Source organism: Ranitomeya imitator, chromosome 8 (genome assembly GCF_032444005.1).
Source record: "Ranitomeya imitator isolate aRanImi1 chromosome 8, aRanImi1.pri, whole genome shotgun sequence".
NCBI lineage: Eukaryota > Metazoa > Chordata > Amphibia > Anura > Dendrobatidae > Ranitomeya > Ranitomeya imitator.
The window spans coordinates 85,702,418-85,722,253 of NC_091289.1; the positions used below are offsets into that span (position 1 = coordinate 85,702,418).

A 19,836-nucleotide genomic window follows, 5' to 3' on the forward strand; every position below is an offset into this window, starting at 1 on the left:
TGACCAGCCAACACCGAACCATGAACCTCAGAGATAACTCTACTCGTCCATTTATCAGGGACAAACAGTTTCTCCGCTGGGCAATGGTCAGGTCTATTAGCCTGAAATTTTTGCAGCACCCGCCGCAAATCAGGGGAGATGGCAGACAAAATTACCCCCTCTTTGAGAATACCCGCCGGCTCAGGCAAACCCGGAGAGTCGGGCACAAAACTCCTAGACAGGGCATCCGCCTTCACATTTTTAGAGCCCGGAAGGTACGAAACCACAAAGTCAAAACGGGAGAAAAACAGCGACCAAGGAGCCTGTCTAGGATTCAACCGTTTGGCAGACTCGAGATAAGTCAAGTTCTTGTGATCAGTCAAGACCACCACGCGATGCTTGGCTCCTTCAAGCCAATGACGCCACTCCTCGAATGCCCACTTCATGGCCAGCAACTCTCGATTGCCAACATCATAATTACGCTCAGCAGGCGAAAGCTTCCTGGAAAAGAAGGCACATGGTTTAATCACCGAGCCATCAGAACTTCTCTGCGACAAAACAGCCCCTGCTCCAATCTCAGAAGCATCAACCTCGACCTGGAACGGGAGCGAAACATCTGGTTGGCACAACACAGGGGCAGAAGAAAAACGACGCTTCAACTCCTGAAAAGCTTCCACAGCAGCAGAAGACCAATTGACCACATCAGCACCCTTCTTGGTTAAATCAGTCAACGGTTTAGCAATACTAGAAAAATTATTGATGAAGCGACGATAAAAATTAGCAAAGCCCAGAAACTTTTGCAGACTCTTCAGAGATGTCGGCTGAGTCCAATCATAAATGGCCTGAACTTTAACAGGGTCCATCTCGATAGTAGAAGGGGAAAAAATGAAACCCAAAAGTGAAACCTTCTGAACACCAAAGAGACACTTTGACCCCTTCACAAACAAAGAATTCGCACGCAGGACCTGGAACACCATTCTAACCTGCTTCACGTGAGACTCCCAATCATCCGAGAAGACCAAAATATCATCCAAGTATACAATCAGGAATTTATCCAGGTACTCTCGGAAGATGTCATGCATAAAGGACTGAAATACTGATGGAGCATTAGAAAGCCCGAATGGCATAACCAGGTACTCAAAATGGCCCTCGGGCGTATTAAATGCTGTTTTCCATTCATCGCCCTGTTTAATACGCACAAGATTATACGCACCACGAAGATCTATCTTGGTGAACCAACTAGCCCCCTTAATGCGAGCAAACAAATCAGACAGCAGTGGCAAGGGGTACTGAAATTTGACCGTGATTTTATTTAGAAGGCGGTAATCAATACAAGGTCTCAGCGAACCATCCTTCTTGGCCACAAAAAAGAACCCTGCTCCCAATGGCGACGACGACGGGCGAATATGACCCTTCTCCAAGGATTCCTTTACGTAACTCCGCATAGCGGCGTGCTCAGGTACAGACAAATTAAACAGTCGACCTTTAGGAAACTTACTATCAAGAATCACATGGATAGCACAATCGCAATCCCTATGCGGAGGTAGGGCACTGGACTTGGGCTCATCAAATACATCCCGGTAATCCGACAAGAACTCTGGGACCTCAGAAGGGGTGGATGACGAAATAGACAGAAATGGAAGATCACCATGTACCCCCTGACAACCCCAGCTGGACACAGACATAGATTTCCAATCCAATACTGGGTTATGGACTTGTAGCCATGGCAACCCCAACACGACCACATCATGCAGATTATGCAACACCAAAAAGCGAATATCCTCCTGATGCGCAGGAGCCATGCACATGGTCAATTGGGTCCAGTACTGAGGCTTATTCTTGGCCAAAAGCGTAGCATCAATTCCTCTCAATGGAATAGGATACTGCAAGGGCTCCAAGAAAAATCCACAGCGCCTAGCAAACTCCAAGTCCATCAAATTCAGGGCAGCGCCTGAATCCACAAATGCCATGACAGAATAGGATGACAAAGAGCAGATCAAAGTAACGGACAAAAGAAATTTCGACTGTACCGTACCAATGGTGTGGCAGACCTAGCGAACCACTTAGTGCGCTTAGGACAATCGGAGATAGCATGAGTGGAATCACCACAGTAAAAACACAGCCCATTCCGACGTCTGTGTTCTTGCCGTTCAGCTCTGGTCAAAGTCCTATCACATTGCATAGGCTCAGGTTTATGCTCAGATAATACCGCCAAATGGTGCACAGTTTTACGCTCACGTAAGCGTCGATCGATCTGAATGGCCAAAGACATAGACTCATTCAGACCAGCAGGCATAGGAAATCCCACCATGACATCCTTAAGGGCTTCAGAGAGACCCTTTCTGAAAATTGCTGCCAGCGCACATTCATTCCATTGAGTGAGCACAGACCACTTCCTAAACTTCTGACAATATATCTCTACCTCATCCTGACTCTGACACAGAGCCAGCAAATTTTTCTCTGCCTGATCCACTGAATTAGGTTCATCATAAAGCAATCCGAGCGCCAGAAAAAAAAGCATCAATATTACATAATGCAGGATCTCCTGGCGCAAGGGAAAATGCCCAGTCTTGAGGGTCGCCACGTAATAAAGAAATAATGATCTTAACTTGTTGAACTGGGTCACCAGAGGGGCGGGGTTTCAAAGCCAGAAACAGTTTACAATTATTTTTAAAACTCAGAAACTTAGCTCTATCTCCAGAAAACAAATCAGGAACAGGAATTCTTGGTTCTAACATAGAATTCTGAACCACAAAGTCTTGAATATTTTGTACTCTTGCAGTGAGATGATCCACACAAGAAGACAGACCTTTAATGTCCATCACTACAACTGTGTCCTGAACCACCCAAATGTCTAGGGGAAAAGAAAGACAAAACACAGTGCAGAGAAAGAAAAATGGTCTCAGAACTTCTCTTTTCCCTCTATTGAGAAGCATTAGTACTTTGGGCCTCCAGTACTGTTATGAACTGGTGATTCAGAACCACAATGGACCTGGTGGTTAAGAGCACACAAAGTGACCTGATAGCTACTAATAACATAGGACGAGCTCTGAGACGTGGGAACTCTGCTGACCGCAATCCCTAATCCTATCACACCACACTAGAGGTAGCCGTGGAGCGCTCCTGACCAGACCTAGGCGCCTCGGGCACAGCCTGAGAAACTAGCTAGCCCTGAAGATAGAAAAATAAGCCTACCTTGCCTCAGAGAAATTCCCCAAAGGAAAAGGCAGCCCCCCACATATAATGACTGTGAGTAAAGATGAAAATACAAACACAGAGATGAAATAGATTTTAGCAAAGTGAGGCCCGACTTACTGAATAGACTGAGGATAGGAAAGATAGCTTTGCGGTCAGCACAAAAACCTACAAACAACCACGCAGAGGGCGCAAAAAGACCCTCCGCACCGACTAACGGTACGGAGGTGCTCCCTCTGCGTCCCAGAGCTTCCAGCAAGCAAGAAAAACCAATATAGCAAGCTGGACAGAAAAAATAGCAAACAAAAGTAACACCAGCAGAACTTAGCTTATGCAGTGAAGACAGGCCACAAGAACGATCCAGGAGAGAGCAAGACCAATACTGGAACATTGCTTAGAGGCAAGGAACAAAGAACTAGGTGGAGTTAAATAGAGCAGCACCTAACGACTTAACCTCGTCACCTGAGGAAGGAAACTCAGAAGCCCCAGTCCCACTCACATCCACCAGAGGAAGCTCATAGACAGAACCAGCCGAAGTACCACTCATGACCACAGGAGGGAGCTTGACCACAGAATTCACAACAGAGGACATGGCTTCACTGTAACATGTCTGGGCTAGCATATGTGTACTGATAAGAGCAGAGAAGATAAGAACCCTTCTGAAAACAAGCAGATAAGCCAGGAAGACAGACTTACTTAGCAAAAAAAAATTATTTGCAAGACTTTACAGCTCAGCTTTACAAAAAAAACCGTCTTAGACAGCGCGTTCTGAGCAGTCCGTTCTGCGCATAATATACACGTGTAGTGCACACCTAGTGATCTCTCCGGATGCACTCTACATTTTAGAATAGACTGCGCACCAAAAATAATCAATATAAAGCCATTTTTATGGTGCGCAGATCTCAATGCATACCCCCGGTAGAGCGCGTGTACGACCCCATTGAAATAATTTAGGAAGTAAATCAATTGATATACAATAGTAGATGCAATAAATAGACCCAACTGAGGTTATAACTGTCATCAATGAATCGGCGTGTGTGACGCTGATTCAGCGATGTCTTCACTGGTAACCAGGGTAAACATCGGGTTACTAAGCGCAGGGCCGCGCTTAGTAACCCGATGTTTACCCTGGTTTCCAGTGTAAATGTAAAAAAAAAAAAAACACTACACACTTACAACACTATATACTTACATTCCCGGTGTCTGGTCATGTCCCTCGCCTTCAAGCTTCCCGCACTGACTGGTGAGCTCCGGCCAGCCGTAAAGTGCAGCGGTGACGTCACCGCTGTGCTTTCCGGCTGGCGCTCACTGTCAGTGCAGAGAAGCACAGCGCCAGGGGACAGACACGGAATGAAAGTATGTAGTGTCTGTTTTTTTTACGTTTACGCTGGTAACCAGGATAAACATCGGGTTACTAAGCGCGGCCCTGCGCTTAGTAACCCGATGTTTACCCTGGTTACCAGGGGACTTCGGGATCATTGGTCGCTGGAGAGCTGTCTGTGTGACAGCTCTCCAGCGACCAAACAGCGACGCTGCAGCGATCGACATCGTTGTCGGTATCGCTGCAGCGTCGCTTAAGCTAGGGTCACATTGCGTTAGTGCAATCCGTTTAGCGCTAGCGGATTGCGCTAACGCAATGTTTTCTATGGGGCTGCGGTCGGGGTAACGTCCCCGCTCTCGCAGATCCCCGATCTGCGAGAGCGGGGAACGGACCGCGGGCGCGCCTCGGACGCTGCAAGCAGCGTCCGCAGCGCGCCAGGAATCACCGGCGTGTCGCTAGCGCGTGCCGAACATGGCACGCGCTAGTGAAGCGCGTTCCCATTGCCTTCAATGGGCGCGTTAACGGACGCGTTGCACGGCGTTAATTTCGCCGTGCAACGCTGTCCGTTAAACGCGGTCCCATAACGCAATGGGAACCCAGCCTTAGTGTGACGGTACCCTTAGCGTTCAGGCCAGATCCTTGTCTGAGATAGCACTTGCTAGATAGACCTGGAGTAGTGAGGAGCTGGTGCCTGGAGAGCTGGAGGAGTTTATTGTGCAACAGTTGTTTGGTTTGTACGCTTGGAAATTCCTCATCCTTACCTGCCTTATTTTCTTCCCCCTTCCTTCACACCCTGGTGAATACCTCTGTTATTTGTGAGAGTATATTTTGTGTGAGTGGAGTTTTCTTTTACCCGTGTCTTGGTTCCCGTTTGTCGGGTTGGTGTACTGCGGCACACGGTAGCGCCTTTCCTCTCCGGGTGGGGAAGGGGACAGACGCAGGGCTGCAGTTAGGAGACAGGGCAAGGGCGGAGGCCCCGGCATCCTCGCCATCTGAGGGCGAGTTAGGGCGCCCCCTAGTGCTAGGGCCAGGAAAGGTGCCCCTAGTCCCAGATTAATTGCCAGTCCAGTCGTGACATTATCTCAGACCCGAAATCCTTTTCTGATCCAAGATGGATCCAATCACAGCGCTTTCAAGGCAGCTGCAGCAGTTTAGTTTGGAGGTGGTGGATTTATGCACGGTGGTTCACAACACTCTGTTTCATCTGGTGTGGGGATCTTGCCCTCCCCCTCCAGGCAATCAATTGTGGAGCCAAAGGTCGCGCTGTCAGACAGGTTCTCTGGTGGGCGGGGCAAGTTTGTGGTGTTCCGGGAGGCCTGTAAACTGTATTTCCGTCTGCGTCCGGTATCCTCTGGTACAGAGGAGCAACGGGTGGGGATTGTTATCTTGCTCCTGCAGGGGAACCCGCAAGCATGGGCATTTTCTCTCCCATCTGACTCACAGTCACTCCAGACAATAGAGGGCTACTTTCAGGCTTTGGGTTTGGTGTATGATGACCTTGATTGTGTCTCCTTGGCTGAGTCATCTCTGCAGCAACTTCAGCAAGGAGACAGTCTGGCGGAGGAATACTGCTTCGAGTTCCGGTGGTGGGCCACTGACACCAAGTGGAAAAACCCGGCCTTCCGTAGTCAGTTCTGTGAGGGTCTCTGTGAGAGTAAGGGATGCGTTAGCTCTTTATGAGACTCCTGACTCCCTTGCGGGGCCATGTCTCTGGCAATCCGTGTTGATTGCCGTCTTCGCCAGAGACATAGGGAGATACCTCTGGGGTCAGGAAGTCCTAGTTTGAGCGTGACCAGTGCTGATTCCACTGTGTGTGGAACCCATGCAAGTGGGTGCAGCGTCCCAACCTAGCAAACTTGCATTAATCCGGCGTAAGGGGGGAGTGTGTTTCTTTTGTGGCAAGGGTCATTTTGTCAGCACATGTCCTACACGTCACTTGTATAAGTAACCGCCGGAAAACTAGAGGGCCCGGGTTGCAGGGAGGTTAGCAACTCAAGTGTACTCATAACCTCTGTGGGAAGGACTTGATTTTTCCTTCCAGCTATTTGATACGTGGGTGAAAATAAGTTGGACGTTTCCGCCTTCTTGGACAAGCTGCCCAAGAACAGACTAACGTCTCAGGTCCACAAAAGCAGGCCATGAAGGACTATATTACGGAAAGTCAGGCTAAGGGTCATATCTGACCATCATCTTCTCCCCTGGCTGCAGGGATCTTTTTTGTCAAGAAGAAGGATGGCGGGTTACATCCTTGCCTGGATTTCCGGGAACGTAATGTGATCGCAGTCCGTGATCCGTACCCACTACCTCTTATCACTGACCTTGTTAATCAAATTGTTGAGGCAAAATGGTTCTCTAAGATGGACCTCAGGGGGGCGTACATCTTCATCCGCATTAAGGAGGGGGATGAGTGGAAGAATGTGTTTAATACGCCAGAAGGACACTACGAGAATCTGGTGATACCTTTGGGGTTGACGAACGCGTCCGTCGTCTTCCAGTACTTTATTAATGACATCTTTAGTCACCTAGCAGGCAGCTTTGTTGTTATCTACCTGGATGACATTCTTCTGTATTCACCTGATCTTGAGTCCCACCAGCAACATGTCAGGCAAGTCCTCCACATACTTCGTGACAAAAAATTGCATGTCAAACCTTAACACTAGAAGTCCCAGAGTGGGGCCATTAAACATTTCTACCTTTGGAACCTTTGGAGCTCAAAATTTCTGGGACTTCTAGTGTTAAAAGTGTATGTTCTCGGTTGAGGAGATCCCTTTCCTTGGATATGTATTATCTGCCATCGATTTTCGCATGGATCCGGTGAAAGTCCGGGCGGTATTGGAATGGGTTCGCCCTGAGGTTGTGAAGGCATTACAAAGGTTTCTGGGTTTTGCCAATTACTATCGTAAATTCATGAAAAAAAACTTCGGTAGTAGCCAAACCGCTCACTGATGTGACTAAAAAGGGGACGGACTTCTCCAAGTGGTCCAGTCCTACCAGGGAGGCATTTGACACATTGAAAAGGTGTTTTGCTTCTGTGCCGATTCTTATTCAGCCTGATGTCACTCAGCCTTTCATTGTGGAGGTGGATGCATCCGAGGTGGGAGTGGGGGCTGTATTGTCGCAGGGTGCGTCTCCTGGTAAATGGAAACCATGTGCATACTTTTCTAAAAAACTTTCGTCAGCTGAGAGAAACTGTGATATAGGGAATAGGGAACTCTTAGCTATCAAATGGGCATATGAGTGGCATCATTTTTCAGAGGGAGCGGTTCACCCAGTAATGGTGATCACTGACCATAAGAATCTGGCTTACTTGGAGTCAGCAAAACGTCTTACATTTCGTCAGACAAGATGGGTGTTATCCTTTACCAGGTTTAATTTCTTTGTTACTTTTAGGCCAGGAAGTAAAAACGTTAAGGCAGATACTTTGTCCCGTTGCTTTCCTGGGGGAGGCAATAAGTGCAAACCGGTACCTATTTTACAAAAAGAGATAGTGATGGTGTCTATATGCTTCAATCTTGAAAGATAGGTTGCTGACACTCAGGGGGACACCCCTGCTACCTGTCCGCTTGGTAAACTGTACCAATCAATCTCCGTCTTAGAATCCTCAGTGAACATCATGATATGGTGCTGGCTGGACATCCAGGGATGAAGGCCACCACAGAACTACTTACTTGCCGTTTTTGGTGGCCAGGTGCTTATAAGGATGTTCAGGAGTATGTGGCCGCCTGCAATATCTCGTCGGTCAGGGGCTCTCCTACCATTTGAGATTCCCAGCAGACCTTGGACTCATTTGTCGGTCGATTTAGTTACGGACCTACCTGTGTCTGCAGGGAACACTGTAATCCTGGTGGTGGTGGACAGGTTCAGCAAAATGTCTCATTTTATTGCTTTGCCAGCTTTGCCTAACACCAAAACTCTAGCTCAAATCTTCGTCAGAGAAATAATAAGACTGCATGGGATTCCTATGGATAGTTTCAGATCAGGGGGTGCAGTTTATCTCCAAATTATGGAAGGCGTTTTGCACCCGTCTGGGGATCCATTTGTCTTTTTCTTCGGTTTTTCACCCGCAGTCTAATGGGCAGACTGAACGGGTTAATCAGAATTGAGAGACATATCTTAGATGTTTTGTGTCTGAGAATCAGGAGGACTGGGTGACTTACTTACCATTGGCTGAATTGCAGTTAATAATCGCTGTCAGGAATCAACTGGTAAGTACCCATTTTTCGGGGCATATGGGTTCCATCCGCAGTTTAGTTCGCTCAATGGTGATCGTCCTTCTGGTTTACTGGAGGAGGAACGGTTCTCTTCTTCTATTTCTACAATATGGCAGGGGGTGATTAATAATTTGCAAAAGGTGGGTTAAAAATATAATAGTGTGGCTGATCGGAGACGTTTGGTGGGTCCGGACGTGTGTGTTGGTAACTTGGTGTTGAACATACCAAAAGAACTGGCGCACAGCTATAAACTATATACATAAAAGGGGGGTGCAAGTAGCAGCATAGTAAATGACAAAAAGGGAGAAGAAAGACGCTGCTACAAAAATTGCACACCACCCGGTATATGAACATGCAAAAAACACTTTATTGGCATAGACAATAAAAACAATTAAAAACATAGAACCACTGTAAACCACCTGGACATAAATACATGTGTATATACATAGCAATAATTATACAGCCTATCAATATGTCCATAGGTAATATACACCCTATATGGACCTGTATGCTGGTAAACACCTACCTAATGGCTCATGAGGACTCTGAATACAAGCCTATTATAAAAGGGATATATATCCCGCAGAACCCACAGGCAAGTGTGTCAAATAATGACCACCCACCTGCCCATATGAAGGGAAAAAAAAAAAAAAAAAAAAAAGAGCCTAAGCAGTGAGGGCAAGATATCCCCAACCCAAACCTGTACCAACCTATGTCCGATAAGCTGAGGTGTCCAGGGGGAGAGACAGTGGACCCTAACCCTAACCTGGGTTAGGGTCCACTGTCTCTCCCCCTGGACACCTCAGCTTATCGGACATAGGTTGGTACAGGTTTGGGATATCTTGCCCTCACTGCTTAGGCTCTTTTTTTTTTTTTTTTTTCCCTTCATATGGGCAGGTGGGTGGTCATTATTTGACACACTTGCCTGTGGGTTCTGCGGGATATATATCCCTTTTATAATAGGCTTGTATTCAGAGTCCTCATGAGCCATTAGGTAGGTGTTTACCAGCATACAGGTCCATATAGGGTGTATATTACCTATGGACATATTGATAGGCTGTATAATTATTGCTATGTATATACACATGTATTTATGTCCAGGTGGTTTACAGTGGTTCTATGTTTTTAATTGTTTTTATTGTCTATGCCAATAAAGTGTTTTTTGCATGTTCATATACCGGGTGGTGTGCAATTTTTGTAGCAGCGTCTTTCTTCTCCCTTTTTGGTAACTTGGTGTTGCTGTCCTCAAGGAACATTAGGCTTAAGGTTCCATCTTGGAAATTGGGTTCCAGGCTTATTGGTCCTTATAAGATCTTAGCCGTCGTCAATCCGGTAGCATTCCGCCTTGCTCTGCCACCTACTTTTAAAATCCACAATGTTTTTCACTGTTCACTTCTCAAGAAGTATGTGGCATCTGCAGGACCTTCACGTCTGCCACCTTCTCCTGTTGTGGTCGATGGTAATCTGGAGTTCCAGATACCAAAGGTCTTAGACTCTCGTCTTGTTCATCGGTCACTTCAATACATGGTCCATTGGAAGGGGTACAGTCCTGAGGAGTGGAAGTGGGTTCCAGCTTCCGACATCCATGCAACCAAACTGGTTCGGGCCTTTCATGTGGCCCACCCAGACAAACCAGGCCCTGAGGTCCCTCATAGAAGGGGGCGTACTGTCACGGAGTTACTGCGACAGAGTAATACCAGAAGACCACAGCATCTTATGGCTCCTGCTCCACTGCTGAGAAGAAGCACTTCTTCAGTATATTGAATGTGTTTGCTTTCTTTCAGCAGGACAGGGGTTAATCAGCCATGTGGTAAACCCTGCATTCAGCTGTGCTTGGTTAGCCACTCCCCTATCCTATAAAAGCTAGGCCTTCAGGCCAGATCCTTGTCTGAGATAGCACTTGCTAGATAGACCTGGAGTAGTGAGGAGCTGGTGTCTGGAGAGCAGGAGGAGTTTATTGTGCAACAGTTGTTTGGTTTGTAAGCTTGAAAATTACTCATCCTTACCCGCCTTATTTTCTTCCCCCTTCCTTCACACCCTGGTGAATACCTCTGTTACTTGTGAGAGTATATTTTGTGTAAGTGGAGTTTTCTTTTACCCTCGTCTTAGATCCCCTCTGTCGTGATGGTGTACTGCGGCACACGGTAGCGCCTCTCTTCCCCAGGTGGGGAAGGCGACAGATGCAGGGCTGTAGTTAGAAGACAGGGCAAGGGTGGAGGCACCGGCATCCTCGCCATCTGAGGTATCCCGGGGAACAGGGCGAGTTAGGGCGCAACCTAGTGATAGGGCCAGGAAAGGTGCCCCTGGTCCCAGTTTACTCGCCAGTCCAGTCGTGACAAAATCTATCACCTGTTTTTTAATATATAAGCAGCAGCCACCGCCATCAGGGAATTATCTACAGCAGAGGTGTCAAACTGCAATCCTCAAGGGCTGAAAACAGGTCATGTTTTCAGGATTTCCCTGTACTGCACAGGTGATAATTTAATCACCTACACACAATGATTACAGCACCTTGTGCAAAGCTAAGGAAATCTTGAAAACACGAATGGTTTGCGGCCCTCGAGGAATGCAGTTTGACACTTCTGATCTACAGCATTCTGTAATGCAGTAGATAAGCCCCCGAGGTAACCTGAAAGGTAAGAAAAACAAGTTAGATTATGCTCACCAAGGGGCGGTCCCGTGAGGTCCAGCACCTCCCATCTTCATGCGATGACGTCCTCTTCCTTGCTTCCTGTCGCGGCTCCTGCGCAGGCATACTTTATCTGCCCTACTGAGGGCAGAGCAAAGTACTGCAGTGCGCAGGTGTCGGGAAAGGTCCAAGAAGCCCAGCGCCTGCGCACTGCAGTATTTTGCGCTGCCTTTAACAGGGCAGATAAAGTATGCCTGCGCAGGAGCCGCAACAGGAAGGAAGAGGAAGTCATCGCATGAAGATGGGAGGCGCCAGACCTGGACCGCGACAACTATCTGCATGGACCGTCCCTGGGTGAGCATAATCTAACTTGTTTTTCTTCTCTTTCAGGTTACATTACAGAATGCTGTAGATTAGCCCCTGCGGTGGCCGCAGCTTATATACGAAAAAGTAGTTGACAGATTCCATTTAAACTCTCAAAATAGCCAGAAAAAAACCTTTCATGTGAAACTCGACAGTCTATTCTTGTTCTTAGAAATGAATGCTATTCCATGCTATTCCGTGCGAGAAATTGCCAAGAAACTGAAGATTTCCTACAGCGGTGTGTACAACTCCCTTCAGAGGAGAGCACAAACAGGCTCTAACCAGAGTAGAAAGAGAAGTGGGAGGCCAAGCTGCACAACTGAGCAGCAAGACAAGTACATTAGAGTCTGCAGTTTGAGAAATCGACCCCTCACAGGTCCTCAACTGGCAGCTTCATTAAATACACGCAAAACGCCAGTGTCAACATCTACAGTGAAGAGGCGACTCCGGGATGCTGGGCTTCAGGGCAGAGCGGCAAAGAAGAAGCCATATCTGAGACAGGCTAATAAAAGGAAAAGATTAATATGGGCTAAACAACGAACATTGGACAGAGGAAGATTGGAAAAAAGTGTTATGGACGAATCCAAGTTTGAGGTGTTTGGATCACACAGTAGAACATTTGTCAGACACAGAATAACTGAAAAGATGCTAGAAGAGTGCCTGACACAATCTGACAAGCATGGTAGAGGTTATGTGATGGTCTGGGGTTGCTTTGGTGCTGGTAAAGTGGGAGATTTGTACAAGGTAAAAGAGATTTTGAATAAGGAAGGCTATCACTCCATTTTGGAACGCTATGCCATACCCTGTGGACAGCGCTTGATTGGAGCAAATTTCATCCTACAACAGGACAATGACCCGAAGCACACCTCCAAATTATGCAACAAATATTTAGAGAAGAAGCAGGCAGCTGGTATTCTATCTGTAATGGTGTGGCCAGCACAGTCACCAGATCTCAATCCCATTGAGCTGTTGTGGGAGCAGCTTCACCGTATGGTAAGCAATAAGTGCCCATTAAGCCAAACCAATTTGTGGGAGGGGCTTCTGGAAGCATAGGGTGACATTTCTCCAGATTATCTCAGCAAATTAACTGCTAGAATGCCAAAGGTCTGCAATGCTGTAATTGATGCAAAGGGAGCATTCTTTGACGAAAACAAAGTTTGAAGACGCAAATTATTATTTCAAATAAAAATCTTTTTTTTCGAACCTTGTCAATGTTTGGACTAGATTTTCAATTCATGTGGCAACTCATTTGATTAATAAAAGAATGAGTTTTCATGGAAAACACTAAATTGTCTGGGTGACCCTAAATTTTTGAACGGTAGTGTAGATGTCAAGCGGACATAATCTGCCGATGAGTCTGCTAGGAAATCAGCTGCACCTCTTATCAAAGGAATGGATTCTAAGATTTTGTTCCTAGGTATGCCTTCCTTTAGCGGTTTTCCCAGCTGATTCACCCATACCATTAGGAATCTGGAGGTACATGTTGCTACTATAGCCGGCCTCAGGTACCCTCCTGCTGATTCCCATGTCCCCTTAAGAAAGGTGTTAGCTTTATATCCAACGGGTCTTTAAGTGTACCCATGTCCTCAAATGGGAGGTCAAACTTTGAGGCTTTGGCCACAGCAACATCAAGCCTAGGGGCTTTGTCCCAGGATGTAGATGCTTCCTCTTCGAAAGGATATTTCCTTTTGAGAGAAGGTATGGAGGAGTTTTTCCTGTCTGGTTTCTTTTATTCCTTTTTAATTAGAGTTTGGACATTCGGGTTTAAGGGAAATAAGACGAAAAAAGCTTTGTTCCAGCTACAAAATTTAAAATTAAATCCTTTATTAGTACATGAAAAATACATAAGCTGAATAACTCTCCACAGCACAATAGGAAACGAGCTACGCGTACGCGTTTCGATCTTTGCAGATCTTTGTCAGAGCTACAACTGAATAAAACTAGTAATACTATATAGCTACCACCAGCCAATAGACAACAATCCCCAAATCACATGACAGGAAAAAATCCCACTGGCAAATTACAATATAAAACAAAGAATGAAAAATATTACACATACACTGGAGGGGGAATAGGGTGTTGTGGAGGAAGATCCAGGGATGGCGACTTGCTCACTGCAGCAGATCCACTGCGCTGTGTAGAGTGGCTACTGGACCGACCGACTGTTTCTTGTGGTGGCGCTGCTTCTGCCTAGGCTTCTGCTCCAGGTCTTGATGGTTATCGCTGTCCTCCATGGTTCATGGGGGACTGTGTGTAGCAAGGATGTCTGCACTTCCCCTTTCCTTTTTGAATCTACCACGCATCCAGCATTATCTTCCGGTCCCGCCCCTCCTCCTGCACCGCGTCAGTAGGGGAGCGTCTCACTGTGCATGGGTGCGCCTTGGGAACCTGGAAGCTCTGCTCTACTTCCGTACATCTTTGTTCACCTTCAGGAGCGCATGCTGGCGGCGCACGAGTGCCCCTCCCCCGGAACCAGAGAACCTCTGCTTCCTCTCCGGGGCGGTGGCTGTGCTTCCCCCTCCGCTCACCCTGATGAACCCATCAGTTCTAGCGGTGGTGGCCTCAGGCACCGTAACAGCCAAGGCAGGGGCCTCTCTGCTGCCGGACCCTGACTGGCCAGCCCTGGATTCCGGTATCTTCGTCAGACGACATCTTCGTGAAGGTACCGCACAGAAGGTCAGGGACAGGAAACCAACTGATGTGAGGGAGAGGTGCCGCCCTTTTATCTGTAGGTTTCCTGCCCCTGAAGGGCGGATCTCCTCTCTCCGTGATGCTGTCATGGGAGACTGAGAAATTCTTTTGTGTGCCTTGTCACAATTCTGCCTTTGAGTTCCTTGGCCAGTTCCTTTGACCGTATGATTCTCATTTGGTCTGACAAGCATTGTGAGCTGTGAGGTCTTATAGACAGGTGTGTGCCTTTATAAATCAAGTCTTATCAGTTAAATTTAACGCAAATGGACTATAATAAAGGAGTAGAACTACCTCAAGGAGGATCACAAGGAAATGGACAGCATGTGATTTAAATAGGAGTGTCTGAGCAAAGGGTCTGAATACTTATGACCATGTGACATTTCAGTTATTCTTTTTTAATAAATTTGTAAAAATTTCTACATCTGTTTTTTTTCAGTCAAGATGGCGTGCAGAGTGCCGATTAATTAGAAAAAATGAACTTTTTTGAATTTACCAAATGGCTGCAATGAAACAGAGTAAAAAAATGTAAAGGGGTCTGAATACTTTCCGTACCCACTGTATACATAGATCTATATAATATTCATTATGTAAAATAGGGGGCAGGACCTTTCAGAAGTCATACTGATGAATACCTAATCAGAGCACCACATGAAGACCCCCTATAGGTCCCTCCCAGAGCATGAGCATATCATTAACTGAAAAAAAGATTAAACAACAACAAGACTGATTTCATCAGGCGCTCACAGTCAGTGCGGGAAGCTGAAGGCGAGGGACGTGACCAGACACCAGGGAATGTAAGTATGTAGTGTTTTTTTTTTTTACATTTACAATGGTAACCAGGGTAAACATCGGGTTACTAAGTGCGGCCCCTGGCTTAGTAACCCGATGTTTACCCTGGTTACCAGTGAAGACATCGCTGAATCGGCGTCACACACGCCGATTCAGCGATGTCAGCGGGTGATCCAGTGACGAAATAAAGTCCTGGACTTTCCCCAGCGACCAACGATCTCCCAGCAGGGGCCTGATCGTTGGTCACTGTCACGCATAACGATTTAGTTAACGATATCGTTGCTACGTCACAAAAAGCAACGATATCGTTATGTGTGACGGTACCTTTACTCAGCACAATCCTGCTGACAGGTTCCCCCTTACAGTAACACTTACATCAAGTGATGAAGAATGGGATAGTTGCTGGCTTAACATAGTTCATAGGGATACACTCTATAGGCACTGGGATATACACTATTTAATAACCTTGCATAGCCTTTTTTAACATTTTCTTTATGTGGTGCTCCATTGGGTTACTCTGCCTTATGTTTGATTGTTTATTATTATATTTATTTAAAAAAAAGAAATGATTTATGATACTTTAGGTCACTATTTTCCTTGGTTGGTATTTATAGCTTTCAGGTGCATATCATTTATTGGTATATGCTCAGTTTTGCGTTGGTATTAAAATATTTCACAGATTTTTTTTTATTTTTTTTTATTTCATAAGATAGTTTTTGTTTTTGTACAAACAAGCAAGCCCTTAGAGAGTCTGTTAGCCATGTTTTTACAAAGATTTTACTTTAAAATGCCAAAAATGTTATGCTGCTCAATTGTAATCGTCCTGGAATAAGTTTCTGTTTAGACTGTGTTTGTTGGAGAATTATGAGATAACAGAAAAGTAGATTGTGTTAGAATGTAACAGAAAAAAATTGCACATGTCTTACCTTGAAATTTACTTAAAACCAGTTCCATAAATGGTCTGAAGGTCAACAACTGGAGAATAAGGTCTTCAAAAACTCCCAGACAAACACTGTTGAGTTCATTTTTATGAATATCACACATGGGCGTTGCAAATAGGCTTGGAGGGAACAAGCTTTAAAAAGAAAAAAAAAACATAAGGAATTATTAATTTTTTGGAAATACTTTGAAAATACCTACTGAAGTCGTTCCCTTTAAAAGGTGACTTGGCCACATTTCACATGCACTTCTTCATTTCCAGTTGTAAATTACAGAAAATTAACAATTGCAGCACATACCGAAAAATAGAAGACTCACTGTCAAAGGGAAAAAATGTAACCTTTATTAATATCTCCAAATATTACAATATAAAAGTAGTGCTCTAGATATTCAAATCATGGTGGTTAGTAGAGATGAGCGGTGTTCGAGTCGAACTGTTTGCCAATTTCAAGATTTCGAGATTTTTTGGGCGGTGTTCGAGTCGTTCGACGAACCCGAACAATTTGCTTAAAATTTCGGCTGCTTGAGATTCTGTTCGATAACTGTTCGTTCACCAAAAGCCTAGCTTGATTTGCACATTAAAACTGTTTATCATTGTTAATAGACTGTTTAAGTGTATAGTGTGGGGGGGGGGGATAGATCTGTGCTGAAATAAAGCCGATCTCCATTTTTTTTCTTTCCCGCATTTACAGTGGGGCGGTGCAGTCTCTCAGCCTATCAGCAGTGCACACACACACGGCAATGTGCATGTGATGCACACAAGCAATGGCATGTGTCACTGGCTATGTATGTCACATGTCCTTGCCCTATAAGAACCAGCCATTTGCCCCGTCACCACCATTTCCTCACTGCTGCAGCTTAGTGTTAGACGGCACCGCTACTGCTGTGGGCGCTATACAGACTAAGAGTGTTTTTTGGAGCGAATTGTCAGAGAGATAGATTTAGGGAGTCGGGACTAGTTGTAATATCAGCCCTTTTCAGGGTGGGTTACAGCAGTTCATAGCACTGTTTGCAAGGCAGGTCTGTGCCAGTGCTGTGCAAGTGTTTGTCACAGCATTTGGTGTAATGTAGCTCAGCCAATTCTTTTGGGCTAGTAGCATTGTCTGATAGTCATCTGAGTAGCCCGCCTGTGAAGCTAGCTACACCGCCTGCGTATCTCTATTTTCACTGCATCTAATCAAGTTAATAGTTTAGAGCATAGGAGCAGTGTCTGCACGTCAGCAGAATAGCCCGCCTGTGAAACAAACTATACCGCCTGTGTATCTCAATATTCACTGCATCTAATCCAGTTAACAGTTTTGGGCCTAGTACCACAGTTTGGCCACTCAGTTCTGCTTGGTTTTCATCCATCGGTTGTTGTGCCAACAACTACAGATACAGAGTTGCCAATTAGTTAAGCACTAAAATGAGCGGCAAAAGGCCTGCTGCTGGTGGAAAGGGGAATAGGTGTGTTGGAAAGGGAAAAAAAGGTTGTGTCCGTGGGGTAGGTGGTAAAGCAACAGTAACATCTGCAGAAGAAAGACCATCTTCCAGCCAAAATAAGATGTCTACTTCTTTTCGTGGACAATCTGATATGATCCTTTTCTTACGACCATTGCTAGAAGCATCGCCAAAAATTCCAGATGAGGCACAAAAACAGCAGGTGCTTGAACGGCTCGTTCAAGTCGGCTCTCCTCCATGTCAACTTCAACATCACAACTACTCCAGTCCTCAGAGTTGTCACCCCAGTCGCACTTGCTTCCTCACAGCTCCCAAGTCTCCTGCTGCCCGTCTGAGCATGGGGTAACACACATGGTTGAGTTTGTAGAGCTGTTTACGCATACTATAGCGTGGGAATCAGAAGTCTGCTCCAGAGCTTCTGTGAATCCAGAAGAGGAAATTATCTGCACTGATGCCCAGAATCTTTGTGAGTCGGATCCAGGCCCAGATGAAGAAGGTTCTGAGCATAATGTAGACCCTCATTCCCAAAGTGAAACTCCTGTTGGTGGAGACAATGAGGAAGATGATGTTGATACTGAGATACCTGATTGGAATGAAAACTTGACTTTTCGGTTGGGGCAGGAAGAGGTTGGCTCTGAGGACGCCAGGTGTCAGAACACACAGGATGATGATGACGAGGTTGTAGACCCCACTTACTGTCAACCCCCAGTTCGCCAGTCCATGAGGTCAGCAGAGGAGGTGGAGAAGGATGCTAGAGACGAGTGACGACGAGGTAAAGATGCGCCTTCCTGGACAGAGACGGAGTTCTGGAAGGACGGCAACCACTGCATCCTCAACCCCAACTTTGCCTCAGAACAGAAGTCGTGGTGGCTCTTCAGGTTGCACGGGCTCTAAGCCTTGCATAGCCTGGGCATTTTTTGACATCGCAAAGGATGACCCAACTCATGTTGTCTGTAAGATTTGTCAACAAAATCTCAGTAGACGCCAAAAAAAATCACTAGTTGGAGTACTTCATGCATGAACCGTCACATGCCTTATGAGGCATAAGTTGCAGTGGGAAGCTCACTGTGCTACAATGCGGTTTAGTGGGCCGGGTCAACCACCGTCTGCCCCATCAAGTGCATCCGCAACCTCTTCATCCTCTGTGACAGTGGGGACAGCAGTCGCACATGGTTTTGGATGCAGACCTTCCACCTCTTTACCCGCAACAGCCAGTGTGATTGGCAGGTCGTCAGGACATTTGCAAGTGGAAACACCTGCTGATGTTGAGCGCTCTCCGACATCGACACCACATTTTGATCAAGGCAACATAACATCTCCGCCTGAAACTTCCTCACAGACCAGCAGTTTGCCGGGGACACCTTACTCAACTCCGTCTAAGCAAAGCAGCTAGCCCTCAGTTCCTCAGATGTGGACAATTAAAATACCATTTCCTCCTAGCCATGACAAAGCTAAGAGGTTGAATTTCTCCATCTGCAAGCTGTTGGCTACAGAAATGCTGCCTTTCCGCCTGGTGGACACAGAGGATTTTCGAGACCTTATGTCCACAGCAGTGCCCCAGTACCAGATGCCCAGTCGCCACTACATCTCAAAGAAAGCTGTGCCTGCGCTACACCAGCATGTCACACACAACATCACCGCTTCCTTGAAAAACTGTGTGTGACAGGGTGCATATTACCAGACACTTGGATGAGTAGACATGGACAGGGGCGTTACATGTCGGTGACAGGGCACTGGGTAACTACGGCGACATCAGGAGAAGGGGCTGCTGTCCAAGTCTTGCTGTCCCCACGAGTTGCTCGTCGATCCTCTGTATCTAGAAGTTCCTCCACTGCTTATGCCTCCTCAGCCTCCTCTCAGTCCTCCACCTGCACCCAAAGCCTGTCTGGTAATGCCACCTGCCTTGTAACTGCACAGAAGGAATCCTACACACCTCCTCACTATGCTGTCACCAGGGCTCAACGGCATCAGGCAGTGTTTACATTGAAATGTCTGGGAAATGTGAGTCACACAGCTGATGAGTTGTGGTCAGCTCTGGAGACCGAGTTCCATCAATGGTTGTCTCCACTCAACCTGCAGCCAGGGAAGGCTGTGTGCTACAATGCTGCAAACCTGGGTGCGGCCCTTCGTCAGGGCAATGTCACACATGTGCCTTGTATGGCTCACGTTTTGAACCTGGTTGTCCAGCAATTTTTATCCCACTATCCCGGACTAGCTGGGCTTCTGCAGAGGGCATGGTCACTGTATGCTCACTTCCGCCGTTCGCATCCCGCAGCTCG

At 46.4% G+C, this 19,836-nt stretch overlaps 1 protein-coding gene across 2 annotated transcripts in view; it reads right to left on the reverse strand.

The window, feature by feature from the left end:
- The window catches only part of FIRRM (FIGNL1 interacting regulator of recombination and mitosis), a 693,335-nt gene that overhangs the window by 347,905 nt on the left and 325,594 nt on the right, over positions 1 to 19,836 (reverse strand). For both annotated transcript variants that reach the window (XM_069737142.1, XM_069737143.1), the window contains exon 11: positions 16,105 to 16,253. In XM_069737142.1, coding sequence (XP_069593243.1) covers positions 16,105 to 16,253 — 149 coding nt within the window. The remainder of the gene's footprint in view (positions 1 to 16,104; positions 16,254 to 19,836) is intronic.